The 12341-nt window shown below is 39.6% G+C and overlaps 2 protein-coding genes across 7 annotated transcripts; both read left to right on the top strand.

The window, feature by feature from the left end:
• Nucleotides 1-110: 110 nt before the first annotated feature.
• Nucleotides 111-6508, top strand: LOC138137867 (sodium-independent sulfate anion transporter-like). Of its 2 annotated transcripts, none has more exons than XM_069057445.1 (12): nt 111-444; nt 2397-2584; nt 3513-3717; nt 3771-3991; nt 4039-4219; nt 4276-4440; nt 4493-4654; nt 4705-4845; nt 4899-5044; nt 5097-5270; nt 5338-5491; nt 6280-6508. In XM_069057445.1, exons 2-12 carry the CDS (start codon nt 2411-2413, stop codon nt 6375-6377), a joined length of 1821 nt encoding a protein of 606 aa, XP_068913546.1. In that variant the 5' UTR covers nt 111-444; nt 2397-2410; the 3' UTR covers nt 6378-6508. The 2 variants fall into 2 exon arrangements, with proteins under 2 accessions (XP_068913546.1, XP_068913545.1); XM_069057444.1 differs by having other exon boundaries at nt 111-454.
• On the top strand, nt 6488-12172 carry LOC138137866 (sodium-independent sulfate anion transporter). Of its 5 annotated transcripts, none has more exons than XM_069057439.1 (10): nt 6488-6628; nt 9378-9562; nt 9821-10016; nt 10069-10289; nt 10495-10837; nt 10943-11104; nt 11155-11441; nt 11500-11647; nt 11701-11877; nt 11926-12172. In XM_069057439.1, the coding sequence occupies exons 2-10, from the start codon at nt 9386-9388 to the stop codon at nt 12081-12083; spliced, it is 1869 nt and encodes a 622-aa protein (XP_068913540.1). In that variant the 5' UTR covers nt 6488-6628; nt 9378-9385; the 3' UTR covers nt 12084-12172. The 5 variants fall into 5 exon arrangements, with proteins under 5 accessions (XP_068913540.1, XP_068913543.1, XP_068913542.1 ...); XM_069057442.1 differs by having other exon boundaries at nt 6489-6628; nt 9373-9562; XM_069057441.1 differs by lacking the exon at nt 6488-6628 and adding an exon at nt 6670-7307.
• Nucleotides 12173-12341: the final 169 nt, after the last annotated feature.

Genomic DNA, 12341 nt, shown 5'->3' with positions numbered 1-12341 from the left:
AAACCGGTGCGCGCTGTCATAACATAATTAAATTAATTCAACGAAGAAACTACAATGACATTATGTAACAACCTGACGAGCCTATAAAAAATTGCATTTGTTACCTTGTCAGTGAAGAAGGCCATTGGTCAATGTAAATGCGCTATGATAATTATTGCGGAGTTTTTGACGACAAAAATATATTGAGTGTGACCAGTAAGTTGATTCAATAAATGACAAAAACCTTCGTCTCGATGTTATAAATTCAGCTAGTCGCTGATGAATTTCTGATGGTCCGGGTGATATCGCACGGGTACTTTCTTGGCGAGCGCTATCATGGACTGATTCATACCTCGTATTTTGCTAATAGCACTAATTAAACGTTACGGTGCCTATATAGAAAATTTGATGGCTCTGTGATAATTTAGTTGTTGTGGCGAGTGTGATTAGAGTGGACGGAGCCAGGTGAGCAAAGGTAACGTTTCTTTTTTCTAATACTGGGTGGATTTTGAAACCGTTTCAACCCACCACCCCAACAAGAACAACAAGGTTATTATCTATGATTTATTTTCAGTCGAATTGCTGTATAAAAAACAAGTGAATAATAAATATCGCCATTTTTTTTAATTTTATGTCTAGAAACATTTTTCAATTGTACAACTGAAAGCAATAAATTTTAGTCGTTCATATCAATGAAAAGAAAATAGAAAGCAAAACAAGATTATTTTCTATTATGATTTTTAGTCGAGTGAAATACAAATGAATAATTAACATAGTCGTTCTTGATTTTTTTTTTTATTTTATGTCGAGAAAATCTTTTTTCAACTGTACAGTTGTCAGCAAAAAATTTTAGACGTCAGTATCAATGAAAAATGTTCTAATGCAAACCTGTAAACATGTTGTGATATTAACTATCGTTAGGTTCTTGTTGTTACATTTTATTTATGAAACGGAGTATGTATATTGGAACAAAATTACCCTACTGTGTAAAATTTTCGTCTTCTAAAATTATTCCCTGAATCATGTTCTGAATTTTACACCCTGTTCAGATGTCCGTCTTTCACGACACAGCAATTTACATCGAAAGTATACACGCTGAATCTCGAGGAAATTGAAAAGTGAGGTTCAATTTTATAATTCTTCCACAAAGCGTATTAAGACAATTTACATCTCTCTGTTAACCAAATTTCTTCTTTGCACGATTTTAGATCAAATTAGAAATTTTCGAAAGCACTTGCATGAATGTGTCAAAATTATACCGTCGTTTCAGCTGTGCCAACTTATTTCGTGTTCAGTTATTTATTATACAGGATGACAGGAGTAAGTACCAAGTGACTGTAAATGTCTGCTTTTTTTTTGTTACTTTGGATTTAAGATACATATAATCCGTTCACAATTGTTTTAAACACGCAGCAGGCCAAGATATTTTTTGTTAGATTGGCGTCAGGTCCTGTCATATGACATTTCATTTTTAAATATTCGCATTGTTGTCAATTTCGTCATTAATTTAGTTAATAATAATTTACCCAGAACTGTCCTACAAATATGTATGTTTCATTTCAATTAAAATTATACGATTATTGTTCCTAATGCATCAATTGTTTAAAAAATGTAAGAACCTCGGAGCAGTGTTCGGTTGAATTATAACCTAAAATACATTTATAATGACAAATCCCAATCCTGCCAACTAAAATGTCAGATTTTCATAGATAGTCCGAATTCGAAACAATCGTGAACGGTATATACTTATAAAATTTGATGTTGGCGTACCTGACTTTCAAATTCAGATATGTATGTCAATCCAAAAGTAAAAAAAAAAAACAAAGTTGTCATTATCACCTTTTATTTTTTTAAATGGTATTCACAATTGAGCACAATGTAATAAGCAATTTGCAAGAACTGCAGGACGCAACTGGACACAATATGCATATGGAAATCTTTACTTCAGAGCTCTTTTAAACAATTGTCCATATCTTTATCAAGATGTCCTTCATCATTTTGACTTCTATTCTCAACTTTCTCACACTTTTTTCATTTTATTTTTTTATTGTAGTCTTTTGTTTTAATTTGGTCTCTTGATCAGGAAAACAAACAATCGTTATTTTGATCCTTGCGCGCTCCACTCCCATTTTTAAAATCTGTCTGTAGCAACAGTCTCAGAAATGCTCCAAACAACTGATTTACTTACAATTAATATGACAGTCCTTTCTTTAGTAGTCAAGGTTCAGCTCTATTACAGTGCGGGTATGTAAAATCTTCCGGGTTTTAACCACACTAAACTATTTGAAACAAAACTGAACCTGATTTGGGACTTTTCGTATAATTTTCTTCATCCCGTCTCAATTTATACTAACCGGAACTAACAAATTCCCGACAATGAGCACTCTGCAATTATCTAATTTTATTGCATTGTGAAGCACCAACCGAGACGATGATGTTCGTGGATCTACCAGACATAATAAAAAGGGGATTTCCCATATTATCCTGGTCCAAAAGCTACAACGTAGACAAAGCTGTGGCGGACCTGGTGGCCGGAATCACAATCGGCTTGACGTTGATACCTCAGTGCATCGCTTATGCTTCTTTGGCGGGACTGGCGCCCCAGGTAAGTAACCTCAGAAGTGATAAATCCTTCACCTTCGAATTGCCTCACCGTAATTGCTTCAGATCGTGACGTTACCTACTGTCAAGGCTTTTCATTCGTGTTTCTATTATAAAATTGTTCTTTGCGGCAAATTTTACACCAAACGATTACGGATGTGTCGATACATACAAATAATAATGACACGGTACCACCTGATGCTCGTTGCCACAAGAAATCAATTCGTTGTGACTCGGCAGAATTTAGGGAAAGTACCGAATTTTTTTGCATGCAGAGATTGTTACACAATACTGTTAATATCCGTGCCCATATACTTTTGGGGTGTGCATCGAGGTCCAACCCACTAGTTGCGCAACTACTTTGATAAAAAGCTCACAGTTGGATTTGTCTTTCACAATTGGCCCGAAAACCAATTATGACAAGCTGGTGTCCCAATCGCACTCCTGGGTACGCCTCATATGGTACTCGGTATTGGAGCTGTCAAAAAAAACACCTTGAAAAAACAAATCGATACAATTATGAAGCATTTATGACTCTCCTCGCATTATTATCACTGAAATGCATAGAATTCGCTTCAAATCAATCAAATTAACGTCATTGCGGCGTTTATGATTAATGTCTGGACTATTGTTTGTTGGTTATTAAAAAATGTATCGTACTGTACTCGTCTTGCTTTATAATTTCAATTTTAATGATTTAAAATTACGGTTTTGACACTGTTGCAAAAATATTATTGAACAAACAGTTAGATTCCACAAATACAATTTGTAAAAAATCTTAATTCGTGTTTCTCTTTTTGTGTGATTTTTTTTAATTCTGGAAATGACCTTGCCCACAAACCACACAGTTTGTATTACCGTTACCCCTTACATGCAGGCAACTAGAAATACACCGGTGTTACTTTGTAATCTAAACTTTCTTGCATTTTCAGTATGGTTTGTACTCTTCTCTCTTTGGAGGGATAATTTACGTCGCTTTCGGGAGCGTGCCAGAACTGAACATAGCCCCCACAGCTTTATTATCACTTTTGACGTTTTCCTTCACTAATGACGTCACTTTCGGAAACGTCCACGCAGCAGTACTGCTGTGTTTCCTTTCCGGAATAATTGAACTACTTTGTGGAGGTCTCCATCTAGGTAAAAAAGAGTAATGTACTGTTGGCGCTACTTTATTTGAAAAAACAAAACAGGTTTTCTGGTCGATTTTGTTTCAACCCCTGTGGTGGCGGCGTTTACTTCAGCTGGAGCCCTAACAATCGCCTCCTCCCAGATGAAGAACCTGCTGGGGTTGAAATTCTCGGCCAACAGCTTCACCAGCGTCTGGACCAATGTGTTTTACCACATCACCGAAACAAGAAAATGGGACGCTCTCCTCGGCATTTTTTGTTGCGTGGTTCTCTTGTCGATGAGGGTAAATTGACGCAACTGTTAAAGTTGTGGTTCATTGTGGTTTTTCAGAAACTGAAAGATTTCGGGAGTCCCCCTCTGGATGGCCCCCAGGACGAGAAGTCTCGCTCTTCTGGGGTGAAAAAACTGATCTGGTTCTGTTCTGTGGCGAGGAACGCCTTCGTCGTGATTACCTGCGCCGCTACTGCTTATCTCCTCAGTGAACACAACATGGCCCCCTTCTCTTTAACCTGTGGGTACGTGTTCGACAAATTTGGAAAAATGTTCGAATTGGTTTGTTCTTCTTAGCACGAGTACCTGAAGGTCTGCCGAGTTTTACAGTCCCAGTAGGGGAAGTACACGTGGGGAACGCGACAGTCACGGTCGTGGACATGATGAAAGAAGTCGGCGCGGGAATCTTCGTTATTCCTTTCGTCGCCATTCTGGGCAACGTCGCCATTGCCAAAGCTTTCGGTGTGGACTTTTAACACTTTTTCAACCAAATTTTTTAATGTTGACGTTTCAGCGCAAGGCAAAGTTATTGACGCCTCCCAGGAAATGATCGCGGTGGGAATGTGCAATCTGATTGGTTCTTTCTTCGGGTCTTATCCCGTAAACGCGTCCTTCTCTAGAGCTGCCGTTAGCAACGCTAGTGGGGTGAAGACACCTTTAGCTGGAATATACACTGGTAAACAATTTTTCTAGTCCAAACTTGCAACAATCAAAATCGTTTTTAAGGCGTGATAGTACTCCTAGCGTTGACATTTCTGACGCCATACTTCTCATACATTCCAAAGCCCACTTTGGCAGCGGTCATCATATGTGCTGTCATCTTCATGGTGGAAGTGCCACTTACAAAAATGATATGGGAGATAAACAGTACGAAGATTATTCAAGTGCACTTGATATTTTACTTAATTCTTCTCTTGTAGAAATTGATTTGGTACCGTTCTTTGTGACACTCATCTGTTGTTTGATGCTCGGAATCGAAATCGGAATCTTGATCGGAGTGTGTGTTGATATCATATTCGTATTGTATAGAACAGCGAGACCCAAAATTTTAATCGACAAAGTCGAGGTAACCCAAGAGCTGTTTGATGATACGATTGTGTCTACGATGTTAATTTTAGAACGATTCGGGAGCGAGTTATATTAAGGTGACTCCGACATCCGCCATTTTGTTCCCATCTGCGGAATATGTAAGGGAAAGAGTGATGCAAAGCAAGGATACTCAAGGAGTTAGTTGCAAGGTCGTGGTGTTCGACTGTCAAAGAATAAACCAGATTGACTTCACGGCAGCCAAAGTAGGCGAAATTTCGTCATCAAAAATGTTCCTATATTTGACTTTCTGCATTTCTTTTTTTGTTGCAGTGTTTATTGGCATTTATTTCGGACTTCAAGAAAGTAGGAAGAGAACTAGTATTCTATCGTCCCAAAAAATCTGTTGCCAAAATTATAACAAAAATAGCTGAAGGCGTCGTAAAAATGGCCGAAACAGATACCGATTTAAGCGAGATATTGAAAGGTTGGTACGAATGTATCGTGTCAAAGGTGTTACTTCACATATAATACCTATTTCCATTTTACTATTCTTATTTGTTTCATTTGTCTTATCTTGTCATTTATTTCGTGTCTGAATTTCCTTTTTTATCTCCTGTAAACTTTAACGTTCGCTTTTACTTCATTTTCACTTATTCTGTTCGTGACAATAATTATTTTCGGTCAGGTTTTGTTTTCGTGACCGTCAAAACAATTAACTGCTTTTGGGCAATAATTATAACAATTTTATCAAATTAAGAAGAGTTCATCAATCCTTTTGCAAAGTAATCATACGTCGTACTCACACATCCAAATAGGTACATAATTACCTACCATAAAAAACTCGATAGCGATTTAGGTTCATCGAAAATTGTACGATATAAAACTGGTGGTTTTCTTCCGCCATACAAAAAATCTTTCTGACATTTGCCGATTACGCCGAATCAGTCATCGACGTGACTAAAGTGACGTGACTTGGAAAAATTGCGCCAGACCTTGATCGATATAAATTTTGCTCGTGCCGAAAAATCCCAGGATTAAAAAATAGCGCAATTTCAACACAACAGTCACCTTTCATACTTAATTATACTTGTTTCCCAACAATACGGTAGTCAGCGAAACGGAAATGCACTTGACACTCTATCGACAATTTGTCGAAACCGGCCCTGACCGGAAATCGACGTTCGTTGACCTACTTTATTGATCTGTCGGTTATAACGATTTCCACCACCAGGTGGCGCAAATGCAAAATCATTGACAATTTTGACATTTCAGAGCACCAGCAGGCGAAGGCGCCGACGACAAATGTGGAAATCGACATCGAAAATAAAGAAAAACCCGTCGAGAACCCAACTGTGACAAATCTAGAATAATTAGAACCTAATTTATTGTATTTGTACATACGTAGTTGGTTGTAGCGTGCCGAATGTGCAGTAATCAAACATATTTCTTAAAAAACGAGTGTTTGGACTTTCCTTTTGCAATAAAGACGTACAGCAAGGTATTTATCGATGCGATGGAACCCAATATCATTAATCTCGTAAACAGCCAAGCTTGTGATAAGAAAAAAATGAAGGTTAACGTTAAGACTCGAATAAGTGAATAGTGGCGTTTCCGCCTTAAGGTAAGTCGTTTCCGCTTATTTTCGCTTGTTTGTGGACAAAACCAGCTGACAGCAACCTTGCCAGATGCTTTTTCACGTTATTTTTCCAATTGCGCAATGCATTCGGCCGCTGATAGAAAAAAATTCACCTGGACTTTATTGGCAGTTATTGGTCGTATCGTGATTAGTCACGGGCTTAGATAAGGCGAAAAAACGCAGAAATTATGTGTGGTGTGTCAATTTTTGTCGTTTTCAAGGATATTTTTATAAAATAATGCTGTGGCAACAATTGAAAGTCAAGCGGGAAATTTGAAAAATCTACTACCAACAATGCAAGGTAGTCTATGGTGGCAGCCCTCTTCCAGATCAAAATTCCTTCTAAAAATATGTGTACGTCGAGGAGCACACGACGCTGCGTAAACATTGGTAAACAGCTTCCGGTCGTCGCTGTTGGGCAATATGTGCACTTGTGCTACACGAAAACGCAACTCAGAAATTAAAAGTGGTCCATGAAGAAGAGAGAAGCAGAGAGAGGGACATTAGCTACTTAATTGCACGTGATTTCAGACCATTTAACTGAAAGAACTTGACCGGCGTAGCGTTTGGTCGCCGTCGACTTAATCGTAATCGTGTAAATACACACAGATTTTAGTTAGTAGCATGTTTTATTGAGTGACCAATTATTAACGTCCACAACTAAGTAAGTACAACTCCCAAGCCCGCTTCCAATTTTGGTAGTTAATCATTTTTATCGTTACTCATTTTATCTTATCGCTCCAAATTGTAATTTATAATTTCTGACACGCGCTTTCAAATCGAGTGCGACACTTTTCGCGAGTTTCAGTTCGTCGGTAAAAGCATCAACACTAAATTGGGTAAAGACATGTAAACTTATTTCTTCGCGCTTTCCTTCCGATTGTGACATTAGTTCAGGTACAGTAAAGCGTAGTAGAGCAAAGTAATACAGTGTTTTTCTTTTGGTTTTCCACTTTTGTCAATTGTATTTCACTACATATTTCTCAAAACTATTTCCTCTCTCTATTAAATGTCAAAGTGACGTAAATATGAAATAGTTTTGAGAAATAATGAAATACAATTGACAAAAGAGGAAAACCAAAAGAAAAACAGTGTAAATCAATTTAAAATCCGATCATGACGAAATTCGCTTTATTAGAAAAGTAAAATTGGAGAGGGTTATTCTAAATGATTGTAGTCGAAGCAAGCCATGCCCATGTTATGAAATTTTTGCCGCCTCACTGTGAACTGTCACTTTTTGTCGCTGTCATTGTCATTTTTTAGGTGAAAAGCATTGAAAAGTGCGGTGATGAGAATTTTATTTATTTCTTTTTAAATTAACGATTGAATCTAACAATACTGAGTTGTTTAACTCCTATGTGTGAACGGTGTGTATTCACTTATTCACATTATTTTGAAAAATTTTATATGGAGCGGCAACCATAAATTTTACATTCAGTTTTTACGCCAACTTGGACTACAATCATTTAGAATAAGCCTGTATAAAGTTATCGAAAATACTTTAATGATAGACAACAATGGCAGAAATTTCAATATTATTGAAAAAGGAAACAAATTTTGCAGTAAATAAATAACAATAAACGTCAAATGTCACCTTCGTTTGTCTGAAGAGGGGTCACCAAAATTCGACGATAGTGCGCATTTCTTTCATACGCGTCTACGTTTTTGCATCTGCAGGCACGTTTAACACGGTTTTTTTCTTTTTTCTTGCAAACCAGGCGTCTTTCAAGGATGAGCTTCTCCTTACAGCATTTTTTATTGACGATCAATTTTTTGATATAAATCTTCTGATTTAACATTTTAAAAAGGCATGTAAAAATGACGTTTCTAAGACTTGGGTTATTGCATTAATGGGATTTTATTCTTCACCGTCTAACATATCTGAATTTCAAATTTCATAAAAATCCGGTGGCAAATAATCGAGATATTCGGCTCGAAAGCCTTAGGTGGGACACCTTGAGGTGTTAAAAATAAAAATACAAGATGGCCAACACAAAAAGAGATAAAGGGCGGCTGTGGAAAACAGAATTTCGAAAAGTGTGCTGTGTACCTTAATAAGCTGTCATCTGTCAGTTGTGACATTTACGTGAATTTTATTTGAAAAACGGTTTCCACGAGAACACAAAACTATTCCCGATACAATCCTACCTATTTTCGAAAAGAGAACGAAGAAAATGCTGATTAAGATTCGGCAAAATTCCTCTTCATCATTGTCAGTAGTTTTGTGTTCCACAGCCTATTTTTGGCGTCCTATCATTGTATAAAAATGTGGGTTTTAATTATTGTACGTTACAAGTGCGACATGACAAATTGATAACAATTTTATTAAGAAGTTAATAATGGTACTGAAGACGTCACAAGTTCAAGTCTAAGTTGATAAAAGCTCCGATAAAAATGTCGCAGTTTCCAGAACACATTCCAACAGTTTTCGTTTTTTTTTTTGAGATTTTATCCAACTTTGCGAGTTCGGCACGTCTAGCCCCGTCAAACCCATCTCGATCTGATGCATTTCCACCAAACAATAGCACATGTTCGAACTTGAACCTCGCCCGTCGACTCGGTGAAAGTCAAAACTCTACCATCCGCACGACTTTTCACTTTTGCTCTTCCGTCCGCGTCGACGATTCCTAAAAAATCCGCGTTCCTACAAATGCATCATTAAAAACCCGGTCACGTGGGGCACACCGAAAAAACCACCGTTACGAATAGACCGTACCGTTCAGTTTTCTTCCAGGTCCGAGGATGTCGGTCGTCCGATTTGTGAAGTCGGCGCTTTTCAACAGGGTGCCCATCCTGACCTGGGCCCCCCGATACGGCTCCGACAAGCTGATCAGCGACGCCATCGCCGGGATCACGGTGGGCCTGACGGTGATGCCCCAGGCGCTGGCTTACGCCACCCTCGCCGGACTGGAGCCCCAGGTATTTATACTTTTCAGGGGGCGCCGGAGCGTGGCGAGATCCTTGACATTCCGATACAAACAAAAAGCGCCAATCTAGTCAGGCGTGAAAGACAAAAGTCCACTCGTAGATTGTTTCACACGAATGACAGTTGCCAACAACAAATTTCCGCTCACTGGAAAATCTACACTTTTCTTTCGATATTCGTACGAATCAATCTACGAGACGACTTTTGTTTCTCGTGGAATCCCAAATTTGAACCAAACATTCTATCTGCAGTACGGTCTCTACTCGGCGTTCGTGGGGTGCTTCGTCTATACGGTCTTCGGCACCTGCAAGGACATTACGATCGGACCCACGGCTCTCATGGCCCTGATGACGTACCAGCAAATCGTGGGTCGAAACACTGACTACGCCATTCTCCTCTGCTTTTTGTGTGGCATCGTGCAATTAGCGATGGCGATATTACACTTGGGTATATGATTCTCTTTTCAGAGTGCTTTCTTTTACATCTTCTCATCTTATAGGTGTATTGATCGATTTTATTTCGATACCGGTGACAGTCGGTTTTACTTCGGCGACATCTGTGATAATAATGACATCCCAGTTGAAGAGTTTGCTAGGATTGAAAATCTCATCGTCGGGTTTTTTGGACACAATCACCAAAGTGTTCAAGAACATCCACCAAACGAGGCTGCCCGATTTTATGCTCGGAGCAGTTTGCATCGGAATTTTGATGCTTCTCAGGGTGAGTCACAGTTGCGCGCTTTAGGAATTTCAGCCGCTGAAGTTCAGAGGGCGCTGTTTCGCGAACACAAAACCACACTTGATTGGAATCACCACGAAAAATCTTGATCAAAATCAACTTGTGTTTTGTTGTTGGATCTTTTGCAACGAACTGAAACTCTTCACTCACAATTCGTTTCCTCAACAGCTCGACGTTTTCATTTCAGAAACTCAAAGACCTCAAAATCGCATCCAAAGATCATAAACCAACCAAAAAGGAGCGCATGGTGAATCGGTCGTTGTGGTTGATCTCCACATCTCGCAACGCCCTCGTCGTCATCATCTGCTCGACCGCTGCGTATTTGTACGAGACGTGGGGCGCCGGATCGCCGTTTCGTCTTACCGGAACCGTCAGGCCCGGACTTCCGGATTTTAAAGCGCCCCCCTTCGAGACCTTGCTGAACAACAGAACCGTCTCGTTCGGCGAAATGGTCTCCGATTTGGGGACCTCAGTCGTGCTGGTGCCTGTGATAGGAGTTTTGGGCAACGTGGCCATCGCCAAAGCGTTCGGTAAGCACCCACAGTAACTTACCCAATCGAGGGACATCTAACGATGATGTGCGGAACTGAATGTAAGGAACGCGCCATTTTTGAATAATTTGTTTGTCAACGCAGCTAGCGGTCAGATGATCGACGCCACCCAAGAGCTGTTCACTTTGTCGATGTGCAACGTGTTCGGTTCGTTCTTTTCCTCGATGCCCATCACGGGTTCCTTCTCCAGGTCGGCAGTCAACCACGCCAGTGGGGTACAGACACCGCTAGGGGGCGTCTTTACAGGTACCTACTCTACCAAAAAAAGTCGCGCTTTCTTGTGACGCTAATTTCAGGGATAATGGTCCTGCTGGCATTGGGATTCCTCACCCCCTACTTTGCCTTCATTCCCAAAGCGTCGCTCGCCGCTGTGATCATCAGCGCCGTCATTTTCATGATCGAGTACGAAGTGGTGAAGCCGATGTGGAGGTCCAGCAAAAAGGATCTGATTGCCACCTGCGCCACGTTCGTTTTCTGTCTGGCGATCGGGGTGGAGTACGGGATTCTCGTAGGGGTTGGCATCAACATCATGTTCTTGTTGTATCCGTCGGCGCGACCCTCGGTCTACGTTGAGAAAATGAAGGTACAGCATTGGAGAAAGGCGATGTTATCGTGTTTAACACTTTCTAGTTGGTTCGCAGACTGCGACGAGTGGTATAGAGTACGTCATGATTACTCCCGGGAATAGCTTGTACTTCCCCGCTGTCGATTTTATCAAAACCAGTGTGGGTAAAGCTGGGGTCAACGCTAAAAATCTGCCGGTGGTGATCGACTGTCGGTTCATCTTAGGTAAGTTGATTTCAAAAATAAGCCACGATCTTAATGTGATTGACGAATTTTAGGTGCAGATTTCACTGCAGCTAAGGGAATCTCAGCGTTGATCAACGAATTCTTGATTCGTCGCCAATCTCTCTACTTCTTGAATACTCGAGAAGAGGTGGTTTCCGTTTTCAGAGGAGTTTTCGACACCGACTTCAAATATTTCAGCTCCAAAGAAGAAGTAGAGTCTGTTTTGGAAGGTCCGTTTCGATTTCGCATTTTTCTCAATTTGATTTACTCGTTTTCAGACGACAAAAGAAAAGAACTTGAGAGTGAAGAGACTCATCTGTTGAATAATGGGACCATCTGCCACAACCAATGGCGGAATTCTGTTGTGGAACTGACCGAAATTGCGTGCGGTGACAAATCCAACATTTCGTACAGAAAAGTTAACACGGAATCATAATAATCGCAATTTAGGTACCTCTCTGTGTGTTGTAATTTGATTATTTATAGCATTTGTACATATTCTCAAAAATAAACGTTTTTTAAAAACTGGTGTTCATCTAAAACTGGCATAAAAACTCACTTTCCGCAAATATTCGTTAATGCAAAAAAAAAAATCATTTCATAATGAACTAAAACGTTATTTCCATTATTAAAAATTCAGTTTTATTGCATCGCTGTAACTGCGGCATCACATCAAATAATTGTATGTTTGGAA

This window comes from Tenebrio molitor, chromosome 9 (genome assembly GCF_963966145.1).
Source record: "Tenebrio molitor chromosome 9, icTenMoli1.1, whole genome shotgun sequence".
Lineage (NCBI taxonomy): Eukaryota > Metazoa > Arthropoda > Insecta > Coleoptera > Tenebrionidae > Tenebrio > Tenebrio molitor.
The sequence above is the reverse complement of the archived record's forward strand: the minus strand, read 5'-3'. Positions and strand labels throughout refer to the sequence as shown.

Bases quoted from the DNA above. Each gene is read 5' to 3' on its own strand.
- LOC138137867 (XM_069057445.1), top strand. From the start codon at position 2,411: ATGATGTTCGTGGATCTACCAGACATAATAAAAAGGGGATTTCCCATA. The intron at 4,655-4,704 runs GTAAACAATTTT...ATCGTTTTTAAG, and splicing joins TTTAGCTGGAATATACACTG to GCGTGATAGTACTCCTAGCG. The intron at 4,846-4,898 runs GTACGAAGATTA...CTTCTCTTGTAG, and splicing joins AATGATATGGGAGATAAACA to AAATTGATTTGGTACCGTTC.
- LOC138137866 (XM_069057439.1), top strand. From the start codon at position 9,386: ATGTCGGTCGTCCGATTTGTGAAGTCGGCGCTTTTCAACAGGGTGCCC. The intron at 10,838-10,942 runs GTAAGCACCCAC...TTGTCAACGCAG, and splicing joins GGCCATCGCCAAAGCGTTCG to CTAGCGGTCAGATGATCGAC. The intron at 11,442-11,499 runs GTACAGCATTGG...GTTGGTTCGCAG, and splicing joins TCTACGTTGAGAAAATGAAG to ACTGCGACGAGTGGTATAGA.